This window comes from Phymastichus coffea, unplaced genomic scaffold (assembly GCF_024137745.1).
Source record: "Phymastichus coffea isolate CEN01 unplaced genomic scaffold, Cenicafe_Pcof_1.1 PCOF00023, whole genome shotgun sequence".
Classification (NCBI taxonomy): domain Eukaryota; kingdom Metazoa; phylum Arthropoda; class Insecta; order Hymenoptera; family Eulophidae; genus Phymastichus; species Phymastichus coffea.
The window spans coordinates 2668396-2691971 of record NW_026706834.1 but is presented as its reverse complement, the minus strand read 5'-3'; the positions used below and the strand labels follow the sequence as shown (position 1 = coordinate 2691971).

General features: G+C 51.1%; 1 protein-coding gene across 2 annotated transcripts in view; it reads right to left on the bottom strand.

The window, feature by feature from the left end:
- LOC131675475 (kinesin-like protein Klp10A) overlaps positions 1-23576 on the bottom strand; it is a 929209-nt gene that overhangs the window by 84169 nt on the left and 821464 nt on the right. For both annotated transcript variants that reach the window (XM_058954469.1, XM_058954468.1), the window contains exon 10: positions 18605-18779. In XM_058954469.1, the coding sequence (XP_058810452.1) occupies positions 18605-18779 (175 nt within the window). The remainder of the gene's footprint in view (positions 1-18604; positions 18780-23576) is intronic.

Here is a 23576-nt window from a genome sequence, read left to right as displayed (position 1 = left end):
TGCGGTAGGGGAAAGACGCCTCTCCGACCCAATAATAACTGCTTTCGTGAGCCGAGAGCACACTAACCCCAGGGGTCGAAGAGACATCCGTAGTCGCTCTAACTTGAAAACAAAAGGTGACTAATTGTATTTAGGTTAACTTTTTGCTTTTTTAAGTGTTTCATTACACATTAAAGTAGTAAAGTGGGGGTTAGTCACCGAGCGACAGTACCAGCAGAGCGCGCAATTAGGGTGTGTGTAGGGTTAGACCAACTAACCCGGTGGACCTAACAAACAGTTAGCCTCCACCTATAGGCAGGTAGCTGCGAAGCGGAAGTTAGTACTTCCTTAGACCGCGCGATACCTGCACACACCCACAAGCCACGCGTATTGTTGCCTTGTAAATAAAGGCGTAACTGGGTAGTTGGCGATAAAAATCGCAACACCCCGCTCGCGCCTTGGGCGATAGGAGGCGGTAGCGGTCGAGTACGAAAACTAACCTCAACCGTCACCTACGCCCTAACATAAGCGTTATGGAGGATACCGCCGACGCGATAACTCGGTGGGCTTCGGAACTGCCTTCGACACAGCTGGACAGATACCTGACGCAACTGGAGTTGCGCACAGATGGTCCCAGGCTGATGCAGGCAGTCCGATTAGCATATTGGTTGCTAGGCGAGTACATCGACCTAGACTTCCAAGGAGCGGCGTTGGATAGGGAGGCCACACAACGCAGGCGACGGAGCCGAGAGAGGTGGCTGGAGACCAAGCGACGCGAGTTGGAAGCAGCCGACGCCGAGGATCTTGTCGCCCACCCACTCATGCTGCTATATAGTGATGAGGCGGTGGAGGCGAACCTAACGCGGACTCTCGCCGTCTACGAGAACCTCGAAGAAGAGAGCCAGAGCGAGATGGGGGAACGAGAGCCCGCAGAGGAAGGGGGGACCGGCGAGGTCAAGGGGCCTACGGAGGGGGTCGGTAGTGAGCACAAGGGCTCCACCGGATCGCCGGATAGGCGAAGAGCCCGTCGCTTCGAGAACGCGGAGCTACAACCTCCAGAAGAAGAGGAAGAGCGCTGCGTGACCGAGCGACTAAAGGAGGAAATCGAGTGCAACCGGGTCGGGATAAACCGCATATTGGAGATGCTGGAAAAGCACGACCAGGTATGCGCTCGGTGGAGCGACCAGTTGACCGCTCTGCAGGTGGAGTTCCAGCAGTTTAGAAGCAGGGACCCCACCAACCGACGAACGGTCATACCAGAGCGGCCCCGGAGGACCGTGGACTTCCAGTCCACGTATACGTGCCACTACGACCCAAGGGTACCAGGTAGTACCCCGGAACCCCAGCGACCGACCCCTGGCGAACCTCGAGCGGCTCCCCAAAGGCAGGTGCCTTCAAGGACGGAGCAGCCACCGAGAAGAGGTCCAAGAGACTCCGACGCTGAAGAAGAGCAGATGATCCCTGAAGGATCTGCCTGGTACGACGCCAACGCGGCGTCGGGGTACTACGCGACTCGGGACGCGGGTAGGATTGTGAGAGGGTGGAAGCTGCGATACTCTGGTACGGCTTCAGAGTGCGTAGATACCTTCTTGTCTAGGCTAGAAGATCTACGCGCGGGGTCTGGGCTAACGGACGGCGAAATCTTGTGCTCGGTATCAGAGCTCCTCGAAGGCGTTGCGAGGACCTGGTACGAGCTTAACAAGCTTAAATGGAGAAACTACGCCGACTTCGTGGCAGGCGCTCGACGTTGGTTTGGGTCGAGTGAGCTTCAGCAACAGAGGTTGCTGCAAGAGGCCCAAGCTCGGTACCAGGAGAAAGGAGAGCTGGTACGAGAATATGCCTGCCACCTTCTCTTCATGTTAGCCCAGCTGCGTCCGCCGTTACCAGAGCAGAGGCAGTTAGATTTGTTATATGCAAATCTCCTACCCGCCATCCGGATGCAACTGCGAAGGAACGCGTTCTCCAACGTGGACGAGTTTCACGCCCGGGCGACCGAGATCGAAACCGCTTTGCGGGACGACGAGCGCCCGAGGACCAGGTTGGAGCCAACGTCCACGTTATACCCCGAGCACATGGGGGTGTCAGCTAAGGCACCACCGCCCCGGGCAGGACCCCGAACGGCGGCCATATCCAGCAAGTCTCGGGGTAGGGAGCAGCGGCAACCCGAGTCGCCGGTTAAAACCCCGGCCAAGAGACCCGAGGACCGGCCCACCATCGCTGCAACGCAGGCAACAGACCCCATTGAGGATCTGTCGTCGCAAATTGCGACCCTGCGGCGCGATATGGACCGGTACTTTAAGGAGAGGAAGGCTAACTCTCCCAGGCGGCCGAGAGGCCGGCCACAAGAGAAGGGGAGGAATAAAACCCCCCCAGGGTCTCCTGGCCAGCGACGAGAGGGTCAGCGGAGGAAGATAGATTACTCCCAACCCATCAAGTGCTCGTCTTGTGGCAAACTGGGCTTTACCAGAAGGTACTGCCCGGATTGCAACAAGGGAAACGGGCAGGGAAGCGGAGGACGGAGGTCCCCTCCGCGTCCCCAGTAAAGGTGACCTCTCGTCGCAGGTCGTTTGAACGTGGCAGGGGCCCGTCAACGACCTCAGGGTTCAAGGAGGCCTCGACAGGGGTATCGGACCCCACGAGATCCAGCAGTGCAGCGGCGTTAGAAGCGACAGCGACCGAACCGATGCCTGATCTGGGTAACCGGGCATTTTGTATCCTCGAAGGGTACGGAGGCCGGATTCAGGTGGTGGAGCAGGGGTTTGAGTGGGCCGGAGAGGAGACCACCAGACCCAAAAGCTCCAGGAGACCACCTGACGCTCCGGAGGATACGCCGGCGACCCAGACACCTGCGGGCGAGAGCACGTCGACGCGAGTAGCGGCTGCCCAAGGCAAGAAGAGCCGTGAAAGCCTCCCGTTCACAGAGGGGAGAGAGGCGGCGAAAGCTCCCCGCAGGTACAGTCCCGAGGATGAGACCAGGTGGTGGCTTCAGGTGGGAATAGGTGCCTATAAATTAAGGGCACTCTACGACACCGGGGCCTCATCAACGGTAATGGGTCAACTCGGGCTTAGGTTGGCATCTGATATGGGGCTGGGCCTGGACGTCACGCGAGCGGGAGAAGCGAAGCTCGCTGACGGTCGCCCATGTCCCATCTTGGGTCATGTGATTTTCCCTTTCACAGTAGGGGGAATCACAAAAGATGTAAGGGTCGCTATAACGCCATTGCTGTCGGATGACTGCTACGTCGGCGCGAACTTCGTGAGGGAATTCAGCGCCAACCTGAACCCTGACACGGACCAGCTGTACTTGGCGAAAGCCAAAGTGGCGGTACCGTTAGAAGTGGCAAGCGTCACTGGTACGTCGTGCCTCGCACCCGTAGGCCTGGTAGAAGCCACGGAAGCACAGCGTCAAGAAGTGGCTAGCCTCGTCGATGGATTAATTCCAGACGGAGGCGAGTGTTTAGGCTGTGCTGTGGGGGTCGAGCATGAGATAGACATCGGAGACGCTCGACCCTGTAAACAGAAATACTACCCGGTCTCCGACAGGGTGCGAGACGAAATGCACGCGCTGGTCAAGGCCATGCTGGACAACGACGTCATTGAACCAGCAACCAGCGGGTGGTCAAGTCCAGTGGTAATGGTTAAGAAGGCAGACGGCAAATATCGGTTCTGCGTAAATTACCAGAAGGTAAACGCAGTAACCAAGCCAGACGCCTACCCATTACCCTTCATGAGTGACATCCTACGAAGGATCAGAGATGCTAAGTTCATCTCAACACTGGACTTGAGTAGCGCGTACCACCAGATACCACTTAAAAAGGAGTCGCGCCCCATTACGGCGTTTACAGTCCCCGGCCTGGGGCATTTTCAGTTCAAGAGAATGCCCTTCGGATTGTCCTACGCCGGCGCGACCTTCCAGAGGTTGATGGACAGAGTCATTGGCCCGGATTTAGATCCTTTCGCTTTTGCGTACCTCGACGACGTGATTATTATCTCGCCGTCTTTTGAGGAGCACAAGCGACACCTGGGATTGGTTTTACAACGAATCCTGGGTGCGGGCCTCACTGTGAATAAGACCAAAAGCCACTTCTGTAAGTCGGAAGTCAAGTACCTGGGGGTCCTGGTAAACCGTGAAGGGGTAAGGCCAGATCCAGAGAAGATCAAGCCCATCATAGAGTACCCAGTACCACGGACGATCAGACAGGTGAAGCGATTCATGGGGATGATGTCGTGGTATCGTCGCTTCATACCCGACTTCGCAACCATCGCTGAACCGATAAACCGCCTGACGAAGAAGAGTGTCCCGTTTGCTTGGCAGCAGGAACAGGAACAGGCGTTCGAACGGTTGCGAGATGCAATGGTCTCGGCACCGATCTTGCAGTCGCCGGATCCCAGCGCGCAGTTCGTGTTACAAACGGACGCGAGCGATAGTGGGATAGGCGCGGTATTGACGCAAGAAGTCGATGGACAGGAGCGCGTAATCGAGTACGCCAGCCGCTCCTTAAACAGTGCGGAGAGGAATTATACAGTCTCCGAACGAGAATGCCTGGCGGTAGTATGGGCGATCGGCAAGTTCCGGCCTTATGTTGAAGGGCACCACTTCAAAGTCATCACCGATCATAGTTGCCTTAAGTGGCTCCACAGTATGAGGAATCCTACAGGAAGGCTAGCGCGTTGGGCGTTAGCATTACAAGGGCACGTGTTCGATATAGAGTATCGAAAAGGAGACCTCAACGTGGTGCCAGACGCTTTATCTAGGGCCTATGAGGAGGGGGTGGTAGAAGTGGGTGCCATGACTCATCTGCCGGAAACTGCCGATGCCTGGTACCTTCAGAGATACAGGGAGGTATGCCAGGACCCACATTCTCAGCCTACCTGGAAGGTAGTGGGTGGGAGACTGTATCATTACCATCCAACTGAGGAGAGCGAAGGGTCCATAGACAACGAGGAAGCCTGGAAGCTAGTGGTTCCTGCCGAGAAGAGGCATCAAGTACTCGAGGAGGTGCACGATGCGCCAGCAGCGGGACACCAGGGGAGAGAACGAACGTTCTCCCGGGCTAGGCACCTGTATTTCTGGCCAAAGATGTACGATCAGGTCAGAGAGTACGTGCGGAGTTGCCCGGTATGTCAGCAATGCAAGGCAGAGCAAAGGCCGCCTTGCGGGCTGATGGGTCGTCGAGAGGTCTCGCGACCCTGGCAGGTGGTGGCCAGTGACATCACTGGCCCCTTCCCAAAGAGCTCACGAGGGTTCGAGTATATTTTGGTCTTTTTAGACCTGTTCACTCGGTGGGTGGAGTGCGTGCCCGTGCGCAAGGCCAACGGAAGGACCATCGTACGGGAATTGCACGAGAGGGTGGTCACCAGGTTTGGGGCGCCAGAGATTTTTCTTTCGGACAACGGGACCGAATTTAAAAATCAAGAGGTCGATGCCTACCTGTCAAGGAACGGCATCCAGCGCGCCCTTACCCCAGTTTACCATCCCCAGGCAAACCCCACGGAGCGAGTGAACCGAACCCTCAAGGCCATGCTCATATCGTATGTGGAGCGGGACCATAAGAGCTGGGACGAGCACCTGCCTGAGTTCAACTTTGCGTTGAACTCGGCAACTCACAGCGCGACAGGGTATAGCCCGGCCATGCTGGTCTTCGGTAGACAGCCTACTCCCCCCTCGACCTTTAGAAGGGCCCAGGATCAGTTGGCTCGGGAAGCTTCCGAGGGCCAAGAACTGACCGAATGGGGCGAGCACATGCGCCAGTTACCAAACTTGTGGGAACGCGCTGGCTCTAAGTCCAGGGAGGAGGCGGCTCGTCAGGCGGCCTACTACAACCGGAGAAGACGTCAGGCCGACTTTAGGGTTGGGGACTGGGTGTGGAAGCGGAACCGCATCTTGTCTTCCGCAGCTCAGGGCGTTTCGGCGAAGTTGGCACCGAAATACGCTGGTCCCTACGTGATTTTGGAGGTATGCGGGACGAATACCTACCGCCTAGGTAACCAGCAGGAGGAGTTGCCCGAGCTGATCCACGCCAAGGATCTCAAGCCCTATTTCGGCCCATACTCTGATGAGGACGACGAGGAACCAGGAGGCGGGGACTCAGCACCGCTGGACGAGGAGGAGGGCGTAGGCGACCCGCCAGCGAAGATCGAGGGATCCAGCGAGGATCCGATATGCGAACGCGTCGCGAATGCAGCCCCCTCGAACGAGCGTGAGAAACCCGCGGCGGCTCCGGAAGTATCGATCGAGGCGCCGGTTAAGCGTGGCCGAGGTAGGCCGCGCAAAAACCCCGCGTGCGAACCTCGAGAACCAGGTGGAGACGACCTGGATGGCAATGCGGTAAAGGGAAGGGGCAGACCACGTAGAACCGCCCAGCACGTGCGGAAGGTGGTGCTGCCAGCTGCCCCCGCAAATGGGCCATGCTCGCGAGGAAAGCGCCGGGGACCGGGACGTCCTCGTAAAGAATAGCGTCGAGCATTACACGGCGACGGGTAGGTTAAGGGCTGAGCCTGAGAAATCCCTTGACCCCACTTCTTCTCTTTTACAGATGGAGAGGAAGCTGGTCATCAGTGAGGAGGCCCTCGAGACGGCAACCCAGCTGCTGCTCGACCTGGGATTGGGCCCGGGCGCCGATCGGCTGATCGGCGATTTACGTCGCTTCATCCGGGCCCAGGTCGAGACGGCCGCTCGCGAGGGCCGCTCTCGCCAGCGGGTGGATGACTTCCTCCGGGAAGGTATGAGGGCCCAGGCCTCCAAGCTCTCGACCCGGGAAGTATCCACCCAGACCGACGGCCCATCCGAAGAGGGTCGTTGGTCACAGTCCACGCAAGACCAGGGTACGCAGACCCAAGGGTCGAGCGCGTCCACGGTGGAGAGCTCGACCCAGTGCCCCGGGCCAAGGGAGGCTTGCGGCAGCCAGCACTGGGTCTGCACCCACCCACGAGTCCCCCAGCAGGTGGGTCTCGAGAACACCTGGAGGCACGTGAGATTGGGCCTCCAGGAGCTCGAGAATGCCTGGGAGTTCGTCGGGGAACTCCAGCGCCAGGTGCATGCGCACCTGGGAGAGTTCCTCGACTTCCGAGGTGCCCAGGAACTGCTGGGGGAGTGGGCTCCTGTAGTCCGGCGGCAGAGGGCCTACGGAGAGGCCCTCCAGCGCGTTGACCGGGGGCTGGAGTCCCCAGAGGCCGCGGGCCCGCCGGCAGTGTTGCCACCGGCGGCCCCGACGAGCAGGGATGCGGCCAGGGCTCCAGCCAAGCCCCCGACCAAGGCTCAACACAAGAGAGCGTCGGGGGCCCCCGGCGCCGGGCAGGAATTCGTGGTCCGCGTGGACGGGTCGGTTTCCGACCCTACCGTGGTGGTGCGAACCGAGGGGGGACGCACATCCGCCACGGTGGGCGGCGTTACATTCATCGCCGCCCCGGCGTCAGCAGCCACGCCGCCCCAACAACCGACAGGAAGCCAGGGCCATGGGGCGGAGCCCAGCCTCGTCAGGCGACCGGGAAGAGGCTGCTATATCTGCGGCCATCCCGGGATCACGACCACGTCGAAGTGCCCCAACAAGTCGGAGCACTGGCGCTACCCAAGGCATAAGGCGCCAGGGGGCTCCGGCAAATGACGTGGGGGGGTGGTGGCCCGGGATGGGCAAATAAAGTATTTGTTGAGAATAGGATGTGTTGGTTCCTCTCCTTCCCCAATCCTATCCTTGGGGTCGCGAGTCAATAGGGTAGTTCGATCCGGTCGTTCGAAGCTAGGAGGGGGCTGCAACGATTACCGAAAATCGTTTGACTCGCGCGATGTAATTAGCGGTTAAGCGAGGTGAGCCGCGTTCGGTTCGCGAGAGAGGGAGAGCGCGTAAGGGGCAACGACCGGGAGGGGAGGCTCCGAGCGCCAGTACGACTGTGTCACTCAGTCATCCCGTGTGCCTAACCTCCATATTCTCCGTGCCGTTCGATTTTCGTTTGGACATTGACATTGTTCTTGGTGAGTGTGCGTGGGTGAGGTGCAGCGGTAGCAGCAGCAGCAGCAGCAGCAGTGATAGTTGCAGCAGCAGCTAAAACAGTAACTGCAGCAACGGCAATAACAGCAGCAGGAGTAGCGGCAACAACAACACCGGCAACAGCTTCAGAGGCAGAGCGGAGTAGCGGCGTTTCCGCCCTCGCCTTTTGGATACGGTTGGCCACCGTATCCCCTGCGGTATTGCGGTAGGTGCACCTTCCCCTTTTGTCAACTGTGATCACGGTTTTGCGTGCGAATCCGCGCAGCGAGCGCGAGGAGCGTATTGTTTTGCGTGCGAGCAGGTAGTTCGCGGCATCGCGGTTTTTTCTCTCTCTCTCAAAAAGCGTGTATTGTCATTCACGCGTGCGCGCGTCAGTCTCTCGGCCAAATCCCTGTGTAATTGATTTCAGTTAATAAATCATCCCTTGGTCTTTATTCGAACGAGTTTCCGTTATTGTGTTTCCCTTTGTCCGGAGGTCGCGCATATTTGTTTACATTCCGATTCGAATTCGCCGGTTGCGAAGCACGAATCGCGTGAGAATCACTAGACGCGAGTCGACGTCCTAGGTTCCGGTGGTGACCGCTCGAGCGCTAATAGTACGAGCGACAGCGCCGCCAAGTGGCGAGTTGGGGGAACCCAACTCGGAATTTTGAAGAGACTCTGCGCAGGCGCACTCCTAGGCAAGGTAGGTTAATGCGCATCGAGCGCATAGATAACAAGGCTTCATATAGTTAGAGTACGGGCACTTTTAGGAGATTACCGACTAAACGACAGCCTGTTACATGGCGCCCAACTAGAATTAGGACTCACGCACGAGAGAATTTGCACGAAAAAAAGAGAGCAACGCGCGCGAGAGAGAGACGTTTGCGCGCGTGCGTAATAAGGTGCGAGCGGGTAAAATAACGCGTGGCTCGTTCGGTACGTGCTCTGCGGTAGGGGAAAGACGCCTCTCCGACCCAATAATAACTGCTTTCGTGAGCCGAGAGCACACTAACCCCAGGGGTCGAAGAGACATCCGTAGTCGCTCTAACTTGAAAACAAAAGGTGACTAATTGTATTTAGGTTAACTTTTTGCTTTTTTAAGTGTTTCATTACACATTAAAGTAGTAAAGTGGGGGTTAGTCACCGAGCGACAGTACCAGCAGAGCGCGCAATTAGGGTGTGTGTAGGGTTAGACCAACTAACCCGGTGGACCTAACAAACAGTTAGCCTCCACCTATAGGCAGGTAGCTGCGAAGCGGAAGTTAGTACTTCCTTAGACCGCGCGATACCTGCACACACCCACAAGCCACGCGTATTGTTGCCTTGTAAATAAAGGCGTAACTGGGTAGTTGGCGATAAAAATCGCAACACCCCGCTCGCGCCTTGGGCGATAGGAGGCGGTAGCGGTCGAGTACGAAAACTAACCTCAACCGTCACCTACGCCCTAACATAAGCGTTATGGAGGATACCGCCGACGCGATAACTCGGTGGGCTTCGGAACTGCCTTCGACACAGCTGGACAGATACCTGACGCAACTGGAGTTGCGCACAGATGGTCCCAGGCTGATGCAGGCAGTCCGATTAGCATATTGGTTGCTAGGCGAGTACATCGACCTAGACTTCCAAGGAGCGGCGTTGGATAGGGAGGCCACACAACGCAGGCGACGGAGCCGAGAGAGGTGGCTGGAGACCAAGCGACGCGAGTTGGAAGCAGCCGACGCCGAGGATCTTGTCGCCCACCCACTCATGCTGCTATATAGTGATGAGGCGGTGGAGGCGAACCTAACGCGGACTCTCGCCGTCTACGAGAACCTCGAAGAAGAGAGCCAGAGCGAGATGGGGGAACGAGAGCCCGCAGAGGAAGGGGGGACCGGCGAGGTCAAGGGGCCTACGGAGGGGGTCGGTAGTGAGCACAAGGGCTCCACCGGATCGCCGGATAGGCGAAGAGCCCGTCGCTTCGAGAACGCGGAGCTACAACCTCCAGAAGAAGAGGAAGAGCGCTGCGTGACCGAGCGACTAAAGGAGGAAATCGAGTGCAACCGGGTCGGGATAAACCGCATATTGGAGATGCTGGAAAAGCACGACCAGGTATGCGCTCGGTGGAGCGACCAGTTGACCGCTCTGCAGGTGGAGTTCCAGCAGTTTAGAAGCAGGGACCCCACCAACCGACGAACGGTCATACCAGAGCGGCCCCGGAGGACCGTGGACTTCCAGTCCACGTATACGTGCCACTACGACCCAAGGGTACCAGGTAGTACCCCGGAACCCCAGCGACCGACCCCTGGCGAACCTCGAGCGGCTCCCCAAAGGCAGGTGCCTTCAAGGACGGAGCAGCCACCGAGAAGAGGTCCAAGAGACTCCGACGCTGAAGAAGAGCAGATGATCCCTGAAGGATCTGCCTGGTACGACGCCAACGCGGCGTCGGGGTACTACGCGACTCGGGACGCGGGTAGGATTGTGAGAGGGTGGAAGCTGCGATACTCTGGTACGGCTTCAGAGTGCGTAGATACCTTCTTGTCTAGGCTAGAAGATCTACGCGCGGGGTCTGGGCTAACGGACGGCGAAATCTTGTGCTCGGTATCAGAGCTCCTCGAAGGCGTTGCGAGGACCTGGTACGAGCTTAACAAGCTTAAATGGAGAAACTACGCCGACTTCGTGGCAGGCGCTCGACGTTGGTTTGGGTCGAGTGAGCTTCAGCAACAGAGGTTGCTGCAAGAGGCCCAAGCTCGGTACCAGGAGAAAGGAGAGCTGGTACGAGAATATGCCTGCCACCTTCTCTTCATGTTAGCCCAGCTGCGTCCGCCGTTACCAGAGCAGAGGCAGTTAGATTTGTTATATGCAAATCTCCTACCCGCCATCCGGATGCAACTGCGAAGGAACGCGTTCTCCAACGTGGACGAGTTTCACGCCCGGGCGACCGAGATCGAAACCGCTTTGCGGGACGACGAGCGCCCGAGGACCAGGTTGGAGCCAACGTCCACGTTATACCCCGAGCACATGGGGGTGTCAGCTAAGGCACCACCGCCCCGGGCAGGACCCCGAACGGCGGCCATATCCAGCAAGTCTCGGGGTAGGGAGCAGCGGCAACCCGAGTCGCCGGTTAAAACCCCGGCCAAGAGACCCGAGGACCGGCCCACCATCGCTGCAACGCAGGCAACAGACCCCATTGAGGATCTGTCGTCGCAAATTGCGACCCTGCGGCGCGATATGGACCGGTACTTTAAGGAGAGGAAGGCTAACTCTCCCAGGCGGCCGAGAGGCCGGCCACAAGAGAAGGGGAGGAATAAAACCCCCCCAGGGTCTCCTGGCCAGCGACGAGAGGGTCAGCGGAGGAAGATAGATTACTCCCAACCCATCAAGTGCTCGTCTTGTGGCAAACTGGGCTTTACCAGAAGGTACTGCCCGGATTGCAACAAGGGAAACGGGCAGGGAAGCGGAGGACGGAGGTCCCCTCCGCGTCCCCAGTAAAGGTGACCTCTCGTCGCAGGTCGTTTGAACGTGGCAGGGGCCCGTCAACGACCTCAGGGTTCAAGGAGGCCTCGACAGGGGTATCGGACCCCACGAGATCCAGCAGTGCAGCGGCGTTAGAAGCGACAGCGACCGAACCGATGCCTGATCTGGGTAACCGGGCATTTTGTATCCTCGAAGGGTACGGAGGCCGGATTCAGGTGGTGGAGCAGGGGTTTGAGTGGGCCGGAGAGGAGACCACCAGACCCAAAAGCTCCAGGAGACCACCTGACGCTCCGGAGGATACGCCGGCGACCCAGACACCTGCGGGCGAGAGCACGTCGACGCGAGTAGCGGCTGCCCAAGGCAAGAAGAGCCGTGAAAGCCTCCCGTTCACAGAGGGGAGAGAGGCGGCGAAAGCTCCCCGCAGGTACAGTCCCGAGGATGAGACCAGGTGGTGGCTTCAGGTGGGAATAGGTGCCTATAAATTAAGGGCACTCTACGACACCGGGGCCTCATCAACGGTAATGGGTCAACTCGGGCTTAGGTTGGCATCTGATATGGGGCTGGGCCTGGACGTCACGCGAGCGGGAGAAGCGAAGCTCGCTGACGGTCGCCCATGTCCCATCTTGGGTCATGTGATTTTCCCTTTCACAGTAGGGGGAATCACAAAAGATGTAAGGGTCGCTATAACGCCATTGCTGTCGGATGACTGCTACGTCGGCGCGAACTTCGTGAGGGAATTCAGCGCCAACCTGAACCCTGACACGGACCAGCTGTACTTGGCGAAAGCCAAAGTGGCGGTACCGTTAGAAGTGGCAAGCGTCACTGGTACGTCGTGCCTCGCACCCGTAGGCCTGGTAGAAGCCACGGAAGCACAGCGTCAAGAAGTGGCTAGCCTCGTCGATGGATTAATTCCAGACGGAGGCGAGTGTTTAGGCTGTGCTGTGGGGGTCGAGCATGAGATAGACATCGGAGACGCTCGACCCTGTAAACAGAAATACTACCCGGTCTCCGACAGGGTGCGAGACGAAATGCACGCGCTGGTCAAGGCCATGCTGGACAACGACGTCATTGAACCAGCAACCAGCGGGTGGTCAAGTCCAGTGGTAATGGTTAAGAAGGCAGACGGCAAATATCGGTTCTGCGTAAATTACCAGAAGGTAAACGCAGTAACCAAGCCAGACGCCTACCCATTACCCTTCATGAGTGACATCCTACGAAGGATCAGAGATGCTAAGTTCATCTCAACACTGGACTTGAGTAGCGCGTACCACCAGATACCACTTAAAAAGGAGTCGCGCCCCATTACGGCGTTTACAGTCCCCGGCCTGGGGCATTTTCAGTTCAAGAGAATGCCCTTCGGATTGTCCTACGCCGGCGCGACCTTCCAGAGGTTGATGGACAGAGTCATTGGCCCGGATTTAGATCCTTTCGCTTTTGCGTACCTCGACGACGTGATTATTATCTCGCCGTCTTTTGAGGAGCACAAGCGACACCTGGGATTGGTTTTACAACGAATCCTGGGTGCGGGCCTCACTGTGAATAAGACCAAAAGCCACTTCTGTAAGTCGGAAGTCAAGTACCTGGGGGTCCTGGTAAACCGTGAAGGGGTAAGGCCAGATCCAGAGAAGATCAAGCCCATCATAGAGTACCCAGTACCACGGACGATCAGACAGGTGAAGCGATTCATGGGGATGATGTCGTGGTATCGTCGCTTCATACCCGACTTCGCAACCATCGCTGAACCGATAAACCGCCTGACGAAGAAGAGTGTCCCGTTTGCTTGGCAGCAGGAACAGGAACAGGCGTTCGAACGGTTGCGAGATGCAATGGTCTCGGCACCGATCTTGCAGTCGCCGGATCCCAGCGCGCAGTTCGTGTTACAAACGGACGCGAGCGATAGTGGGATAGGCGCGGTATTGACGCAAGAAGTCGATGGACAGGAGCGCGTAATCGAGTACGCCAGCCGCTCCTTAAACAGTGCGGAGAGGAATTATACAGTCTCCGAACGAGAATGCCTGGCGGTAGTATGGGCGATCGGCAAGTTCCGGCCTTATGTTGAAGGGCACCACTTCAAAGTCATCACCGATCATAGTTGCCTTAAGTGGCTCCACAGTATGAGGAATCCTACAGGAAGGCTAGCGCGTTGGGCGTTAGCATTACAAGGGCACGTGTTCGATATAGAGTATCGAAAAGGAGACCTCAACGTGGTGCCAGACGCTTTATCTAGGGCCTATGAGGAGGGGGTGGTAGAAGTGGGTGCCATGACTCATCTGCCGGAAACTGCCGATGCCTGGTACCTTCAGAGATACAGGGAGGTATGCCAGGACCCACATTCTCAGCCTACCTGGAAGGTAGTGGGTGGGAGACTGTATCATTACCATCCAACTGAGGAGAGCGAAGGGTCCATAGACAACGAGGAAGCCTGGAAGCTAGTGGTTCCTGCCGAGAAGAGGCATCAAGTACTCGAGGAGGTGCACGATGCGCCAGCAGCGGGACACCAGGGGAGAGAACGAACGTTCTCCCGGGCTAGGCACCTGTATTTCTGGCCAAAGATGTACGATCAGGTCAGAGAGTACGTGCGGAGTTGCCCGGTATGTCAGCAATGCAAGGCAGAGCAAAGGCCGCCTTGCGGGCTGATGGGTCGTCGAGAGGTCTCGCGACCCTGGCAGGTGGTGGCCAGTGACATCACTGGCCCCTTCCCAAAGAGCTCACGAGGGTTCGAGTATATTTTGGTCTTTTTAGACCTGTTCACTCGGTGGGTGGAGTGCGTGCCCGTGCGCAAGGCCAACGGAAGGACCATCGTACGGGAATTGCACGAGAGGGTGGTCACCAGGTTTGGGGCGCCAGAGATTTTTCTTTCGGACAACGGGACCGAATTTAAAAATCAAGAGGTCGATGCCTACCTGTCAAGGAACGGCATCCAGCGCGCCCTTACCCCAGTTTACCATCCCCAGGCAAACCCCACGGAGCGAGTGAACCGAACCCTCAAGGCCATGCTCATATCGTATGTGGAGCGGGACCATAAGAGCTGGGACGAGCACCTGCCTGAGTTCAACTTTGCGTTGAACTCGGCAACTCACAGCGCGACAGGGTATAGCCCGGCCATGCTGGTCTTCGGTAGACAGCCTACTCCCCCCTCGACCTTTAGAAGGGCCCAGGATCAGTTGGCTCGGGAAGCTTCCGAGGGCCAAGAACTGACCGAATGGGGCGAGCACATGCGCCAGTTACCAAACTTGTGGGAACGCGCTGGCTCTAAGTCCAGGGAGGAGGCGGCTCGTCAGGCGGCCTACTACAACCGGAGAAGACGTCAGGCCGACTTTAGGGTTGGGGACTGGGTGTGGAAGCGGAACCGCATCTTGTCTTCCGCAGCTCAGGGCGTTTCGGCGAAGTTGGCACCGAAATACGCTGGTCCCTACGTGATTTTGGAGGTATGCGGGACGAATACCTACCGCCTAGGTAACCAGCAGGAGGAGTTGCCCGAGCTGATCCACGCCAAGGATCTCAAGCCCTATTTCGGCCCATACTCTGATGAGGACGACGAGGAACCAGGAGGCGGGGACTCAGCACCGCTGGACGAGGAGGAGGGCGTAGGCGACCCGCCAGCGAAGATCGAGGGATCCAGCGAGGATCCGATATGCGAACGCGTCGCGAATGCAGCCCCCTCGAACGAGCGTGAGAAACCCGCGGCGGCTCCGGAAGTATCGATCGAGGCGCCGGTTAAGCGTGGCCGAGGTAGGCCGCGCAAAAACCCCGCGTGCGAACCTCGAGAACCAGGTGGAGACGACCTGGATGGCAATGCGGTAAAGGGAAGGGGCAGACCACGTAGAACCGCCCAGCACGTGCGGAAGGTGGTGCTGCCAGCTGCCCCCGCAAATGGGCCATGCTCGCGAGGAAAGCGCCGGGGACCGGGACGTCCTCGTAAAGAATAGCGTCGAGCATTACACGGCGACGGGTAGGTTAAGGGCTGAGCCTGAGAAATCCCTTGACCCCACTTCTTCTCTTTTACAGATGGAGAGGAAGCTGGTCATCAGTGAGGAGGCCCTCGAGACGGCAACCCAGCTGCTGCTCGACCTGGGATTGGGCCCGGGCGCCGATCGGCTGATCGGCGATTTACGTCGCTTCATCCGGGCCCAGGTCGAGACGGCCGCTCGCGAGGGCCGCTCTCGCCAGCGGGTGGATGACTTCCTCCGGGAAGGTATGAGGGCCCAGGCCTCCAAGCTCTCGACCCGGGAAGTATCCACCCAGACCGACGGCCCATCCGAAGAGGGTCGTCGGTCACAGTCCACGCAAGACCAGGGTACGCAGACCCAAGGGTCGAGCGCGTCCACGGTGGAGAGCTCGACCCAGTGCCCCGGGCCAAGGGAGGCCTGCGGCAGCCAGCACTGGGTCTGCACCCACCCACGAGTCCCCCAGCAGGTGGGTCTCGAGAACACCTGGAGGCACGTGAGATTGGGCCTCCAGGAGCTCGAGAATGCCTGGGAGTTCGTCGGGGAACTCCAGCGCCAGGTGCATGCGCACCTGGGAGAGTTCCTCGACTTCCGAGGTGCCCAGGAACTGCTGGGGGAGTGGGCTCCTGTAGTCCGGCGGCAGAGGGCCTACGGAGAGGCCCTCCAGCGCGTTGACCGGGGGCTGGAGTCCCCAGAGGCCGCGGGCCCGCCGGCAGTGTTGCCACCGGCGGCCCCGACGAGCAGGGATGCGGCCAGGGCTCCAGCCAAGCCCCCGACCAAGGCTCAACACAAGAGAGCGTCGGGGGCCCCCGGCGCCGGGCAGGAATTCGTGGTCCGCGTGGACGGGTCGGTTTCCGACCCTACCGTGGTGGTGCGAACCGAGGGGGGACGCACATCCGCCACGGTGGGCGGCGTTACATTCATCGCCGCCCCGGCGTCAGCAGCCACGCCGCCCCAACAACCGACAGGAAGCCAGGGCCATGGGGCGGAGCCCAGCCTCGTCAGGCGACCGGGAAGAGGCTGCTATATCTGCGGCCATCCCGGGATCACGACCACGTCGAAGTGCCCCAACAAGTCGGAGCACTGGCGCTACCCAAGGCATAAGGCGCCAGGGGGCTCCGGCAAATGACGTGGGGGGGTGGTGGCCCGGGATGGGCAAATAAAGTATTTGTTGAGAATAGGATGTGTTGGTTCCTCTCCTTCCCCAATCCTATCCTTGGGGTCGCGAGTCAATAGGGTAGTTCGATCCGGTCGTTCGAAGCTAGGAGGGGGCTGCAACGATTACCGAAAATCGTTTGACTCGCGCGATGTAATTAGCGGTTAAGCGAGGTGAGCCGCGTTCGGTTCGCGAGAGAGGGAGAGCGCGTAAGGGGCAACGACCGGGAGGGGAGGCTCCGAGCGCCAGTACGACTGTGTCACTCAGTCATCCCGTGTGCCTAACCTCCATATTCTCCGTGCCGTTCGATTTTCGTTTGGACATTGACATTGTTCTTGGTGAGTGTGCGTGGGTGAGGTGCAGCGGTAGCAGCAGCAGCAGCAGCAGCAGTGATAGTTGCAGCAGCAGCTAAAACAGTAACTGCAGCAACGGCAATAACAGCAGCAGAAGTAGCGGCAACAACAACACCGGCAACAGCTTCAGAGGCAGAGCGGAGTAGCGGCGTTTCCGCCCTCGCCTTTTGGATACGGTTGGCCACCGTATCCCCTGCGGTATTGCGGTAGGTGCACCTTCCCCTTTTGTCAACTGTGATCACGGTTTTGCGTGCGAATCCGCGCAGCGAGCGCGAGGAGCGTATTGTTTTGCGTGCGAGCAGGTAGTTCGCGGCATCGCGGTTTTTTCTCTCTCTCTCAAAAAGCGTGTATTGTCATTCACGCGTGCGCGCGTCAGTCTCTCGGCCAAATCCCTGTGTAATTGATTTCAGTTAATAAATCATCCCTTGGTCTTTATTCGAACGAGTTTCCGTTATTGTGTTTCCCTTTGTCCGGAGGTCGCGCATATTTGTTTACATTCCGATTCGAATTCGCCGGTTGCGAAGCACGAATCGCGTGAGAATCACTAGACGCGAGTCGACGTCCTAGGTTCCGGTGGTGACCGCTCGAGCGCTAATAGTACGAGCGACAGCGCCGCCAAGTGGCGAGTTGGGGGAACCCAACTCGGAATTTTGAAGAGACTCTGCGCAGGCGCACTCCTAGGCAAGGTAGGTTAATGCGCATCGAGCGCATAGATAACAAGGCTTCATATAGTTAGAGTACGGGCACTTTTAGAAGATTACCGACTAAACGACAGCCTGTTACATGAGAAACTAATAAAATAGAAGAGAAGATTCCGTAATTGTCATTTTTTCCCCTTTGTTTGTTTCAGGGGGCCAGCTAGTGTTAGATAGTAAATATTCAAAGTATTCTTCGTTGGTATATAAAGATCGTCCTAATGAAGATATCGGAACGAAAAATTTTTTATTTTGAAGGGCTCAATAAAAGCTTTTATTTTCTTACTCATGAGTATCAAAATTTTATTTAGAGATCCTAGAAATTTCCCAAGATCGTAACATCTTATATGTTGAAAAAGTTACTTTACCGCGTCTTTCTGAAAATTAGAATGAATGAAAATTATCTTGGGAAGTCTCATTGTTTTAGTTAGAATCTGTACTATGGAACGAGTCGAGCTGATTTTTAGAAAAATTATTTATTTTATTTTCATGTTTGTCAACCAGTTTTTCTAAAATTATGAATTGTTTTTCTTAATAAAATTTAAAAAACCAGTCGTAAACATGAAAAAATATTTTTTTTGTAAATCCGCTCCACTAATAACATAATACAAATCTTAACAAAGACAACGAGTCCTCTTAACCTGATTTCCGTTCACTCTAACATTCAAAAAGTGTGGTAAAGTAAATTAAAAAAAATAAAATGTTACGAGTGCAGGAACTTCCTAGAGCCACTAAATAAGATTTTGATATACTCGCAAGCAGAAAGATGAAAGCCCATACCAAATCATTCAAGTTGTTAAACGCTAATAAACAAAACATTCAAGTTTCACTATTTAACAACGGTTGGTCCCCTTAATTTCAATTTTCTTTAGAAACATAATTTTCGTATTTGATTATCCAGTTGCTTTTTAAAAACTGGTTTCACACGTTAATCTTGTCATATGAAGTTCTAGAAATAAAAACTGAAAAGCTCTAAGATAAACGATATATTAAATATAGATCGACTAAAGACAACTCTAGGAAGTTCTAGTAAACTATGGTTTATTATATTTACCTTCTTGGTCATAATCTACTTCATGTGTCATGCTAAATAAGTTATGAGCTGCATTTAAAAATTTTGCAGTGTTATCCATGATTAATTTGTGCATGTCTAATACTTCTTCCTCCAACATTTGCAAAGCAGATACTGCTTCATGAAAGGTATACAAGTCTTGAGATAATTCTCCTTCCTGAAATTTATCATTTTTGTTAAATATTTTAAATTATAATTTTATGATAATAAAACTAAATCGAGAGAATATTTTAGTTAAATTTAGCAAATGTATCATCAAGAATATTATTTTATAAAGCTCTATTAGGTTAAAATATAAAATATATAAAGAAGTTGTGATGTTCGTATCACTTATAAATAATAATTCGAACTCTCGTATCTAGCTAATGAGTAAGAATTTATTTCTAATAAAGTTACTCTACTTGTTGAGAAAATAAATAGATAGATCAAATCGACTCCACTAATAATAACATATTGATAAATCAAATATATAATAAATATGTATAATGTTTGAAGGAAAATCAGACTATGCTCTAGTTTCTTATGGTGCGAATTGTCCCATAAGCAGGGCTAAAGTCTTTCTTGGATAGAATATAATTCGACCCAAGTTTCTTATAGCGCGAGATGTTCTATAAGTTGAGCTCGAATTATAGGAAAGGAAATGTCTTGCTCAGTTAATCACAATGAGAGAAAGAACTTAGGTATTAGCCAAGTTTATTCAGACTCATGCGCTCACCTTGCAAGGCTAGAAGTGAATCCTAGCCTGTGCAAAGGTGGGCGTATTTATACACAGATTTTTCCGCTTATTTTTGCAGGAGAGATGTCATCGAATATTCGAGAGACATTCGCGAATTTTAAGAAATGTGTTTTCTTAATTTACAAGTAAATAAACATTAATAATGAGCTTTCAACACGTGAGAACTTTACAGAATTCGCTATTTGTTGATTTAGTGTAATTTACAATTATCGAAAATAGTGTCGTCAAAAGTTATTAACTAATAAAGTTAATTAATGTAATATTACCATATTTATAATGGAAAGTTATTAAATTCTTACATAGCCTTATAGTTTATTAATTTTAGAAGTATTTTTTAAAAAGAAATATTCAAATTAGTTAATAACATTTGAATTATAATAAATTTTCATATTTTTAACGGTTTTTTCTATAATCTTATAACGCAATTATTGGATTAATTATCTAAGATTTATAAATTATAAAATTGTCATTAAGTATAAAATTAACCCTTTCGTTCTATATACAACTTGTTGTTTAAATAAATTATTAATTGTTTATTTATTAATAACAGTTATTATTAAGCTGTTATCAATGAAACCAATTTTTACTCATGTTCATTTCTTATTCATTTTGCATTTAGACTATTTACATTTTTCTAATAATTCATATATTTAGTGTAATAAATAAATTAAATTTGTATATTAAAATTCATTATTATTTAATAATTAAACGCAATTTGTATGACTATATTCTAAATCTACGTTCTAAAATCTATATAAGAAATACTTTGTTATATCAAAATTATCTCTAATTAACATATTTTTCTTAAATAACAAAAATCATTATATCTATATCTATTACTTTGTGAGGTCACGTTCCTTATTTTGGTTATAAAATTAGACTCTTGTACTAATACAATCAAATAATCGGTGAGGTGGCGCCGTTTAATGTGATGATTTGAGTAAACAGATAGATGTGTTTGACGGGTTGCGGTGATTCAGTGATATAATAAACTAGCTCATAGATAGGACCATTACAAAGTTCCTTGGAAATATCGTGATCTGCAGTTAGTAGAACTTTTGTCATCAGATGTTGCGACAACACCGAATATTTCAAATCCTTGCATTCATTTCATCTTCAGTAAAATTATACGGCATTTGTAAGTTTTTTTAGTTGGGCAACAGTAAACGAATAGCATCCCAAATGAAAATAAATATACAAATTTTGTACAGAATCTATACGAAATTTATACAATTATATATATATATATATGGGTCAATCTAATACTTTTTTGCAAATCGGTGCGCACGAGGTCAACCGATTTTGCTGAAATTTTGATAATAGGTTCTACTTAAAAAAAAAGAAACTGCCCAAAATTTCAGCCCTCTATATATAAAATTGCGTTTTCAGGACCGATTTGAAGGCCCTTTTTAAGCGTTTTTTCTACTGTTCTTCAAAAGGGCCTCAATCCTTGAGTTTTTAAGGTTTTTCAACCAACGACATCTCATTTTCTTTGTCTTTTTAAGAGCTTTTTATTCATGTAATGTGTTATACACGTTACTTTATGGGCGAGCTGCTTACCGGCATATAAAGAAAGCACTTTTTTTCCTATTTTTGCTCATATTCAAAGCCCTGTAGCTCCGTCAATTTTCATTATTTTTAGGCTTGCGGGGCATCATTTTTTTTGTCTTTTCAAGACGAAAATAATTGTGCCCCGCAAGCCTAAAAATAATGAAAATTGACCAATCTATTCTATTTCAAAGTTTGCTATTTTAGCCAAAAGTACGTTTTTCGCAGTTTTCGTGCCTGTTTTTTTATATGTTCCGGTATCTCGATCGAGCTAAGAATCTGTTAAAGTGTACACCAAATGTTGTAGATTGAACTGCAATAGGTTTTGAACGGAGTATCGAACTCTATCATGTTAATTGAATCTGTTACTTTTACCTATTTTTTGATGAAATTTCCTTCTATTTTCCACCGTTTTGAAGTACTCAGGATTGTAAATTTTACAACATTGCCAGTCTACGTAAATTTAAAATATATAGAGCAAAATCCAATACCCTTTTCTTTGTGTAACGTGACAAATATAACGTAATACATAAATATTTCCCATAAAGTCGGTTTCTGGATAATGACAATCCTTGGGATAAATTTTATTTATATATATATATTATATATAATATATAATTTATTTTTTATATATAATAAATTATATATTATATATTATATATAATATATAATTTATTTTTTATATATAAAAAATGCAGATCCTCCTTCGATATAGTATCATTTTTGTGCATAGTTTTATCTGCACGAAATCTTTCTCTGTGACATTCATCGTCAACATAACCACTGACACAACAGATTTCTTCATTGGCAATGGCCATTTTATTCTCAAATACTAATACTTCAAAAAAATGAACTTATTATAATCTATTTTTTTGAAAATATCACAACATTAAATAATAACTAAGCAAATAATTTTCAAACCAGTGTGATACAGATGTCGTACGTTTCAAAGCATACAATAACAATGCAGGAATTACACGGGCACAGCATGAGGTATCAGAAAGTCTAAGAAGTTGGTAAACAAAAATAAAAGATATCAAGAAATCGAGAAAAAAAATTATGTTCTCAGATAGCTCGTCGACTAAATAAACAAATTCTATGATCGATTTGTTTGTTCTTGTTAAATTAACCATATGAAAAATTTAAATTAATAGCGATCGGCTGGCATCCACATTCATCGTGGATGCAAATATTATAAAATACTTTAAAAAATGTTTAATTAGGTAACTAGTTAAAGTTCCTTATTTGTTAATAGCACTCAAATAGAAATTGCAAAAAGCTTAATTTACACATCAGTCAAAAGATAAAATTTTTATGTGTATTAGATGCATTACTGGAAACATTGCGCAAGCGCATTTTCATTTTGCGCCATTTATCTGCTGTTCGGTAGATGACGAGAATATTTATTGTAACTCTTTCCCTAATTATTACGAGCGATATTTATGATCCAACATAAAAGTGTTAGATTGCAATACACCTAACTCAACTTCACTACACTATATCTAAACCTGTTGCAAATAAGACATGGACGTGTTTGAATTTATCCCAAGGATTGTCATTATCCAGAAACCGACTTTATGGGAAATATTTATGTATTACGTTATATTTGTCACGTTACACAAAGAAAAGGGTATTGGATTTTGCTCTATATATTTTAAATTTACGTAGACTGGCAATGTTGTAAAATTTACAATCCTGAGTACTTCAAAACGGTGGAAAATAGAAGGAAATTTCATCAAAAAATAGGTAAAAGTAACAGATTCAATTAACATGATAGAGTTCGATACTCCGTTCAAAACCTATTGCAGTTCAATCTACAACATTTGGTGTACACTTTAACAGATTCTTAGCTCGATCGAGATACCGGAACATATAAAAAAACTGGCACGAAAACTGCGAAAAACGTACTTTTGGCTAAAATAGCAAACTTTGAAATAGTATAGCTTGGTCAATTTTCATTATTTTTAGGCTTGCGGGGCACAATTATTTTCGTCTTGAAAAGACAAAAAAAAATGATGCCCCGCAAGCCTAAAAATAATGAAAATTGACGGAGCTACAGGGCTTTGAATATGAGCAAAAATAGGAAAAAAAGTGCTTTCTTTATATGCCGGTAAGCAGCTCGCCCATAAAGTAACTTGTATAACACATTACATGAATAAAAAGCTCTTAAAAAGACAAAGAAAATCAGATGTCGTTGGTTGAAAAACCTTAAAAACTCAAGGATTGAGGCCCTTTTGAAGAACAGTAGAAAAAACGCTTAAAAAGGGCCTTCAAATCGGTCCTGAAAACGCAATTTTATATATAGAGGGCTGAAATTTTGGGCAGTTTCTTTTTTTTTAAGTAGAACCTATTATCAAAATTTCAGCAAAATCGGTTGACCTCGTGCGCACCAATTTGCAAAAAAGTATTAGATTGACCCATATATATATATATATATATATATATATACGAGGGTGGTCCGATAAGTACTTAACCTCACCGCCCGATGGCGCCACTCTCGCAAAAGAAATATTCTATCATGTAGTACAACCTTCTCGATGGTTACTGTCAAGATTTCAGCCGGATCGGAGTTGTAGTTTATTTTTGAGAGCGTGTGAAAACAAGGGTGTTCGTTGATTTTTGAAAAATGGAACAAGAGCAGTATCGGTCGGTGATTCGATTCTTGTTTTT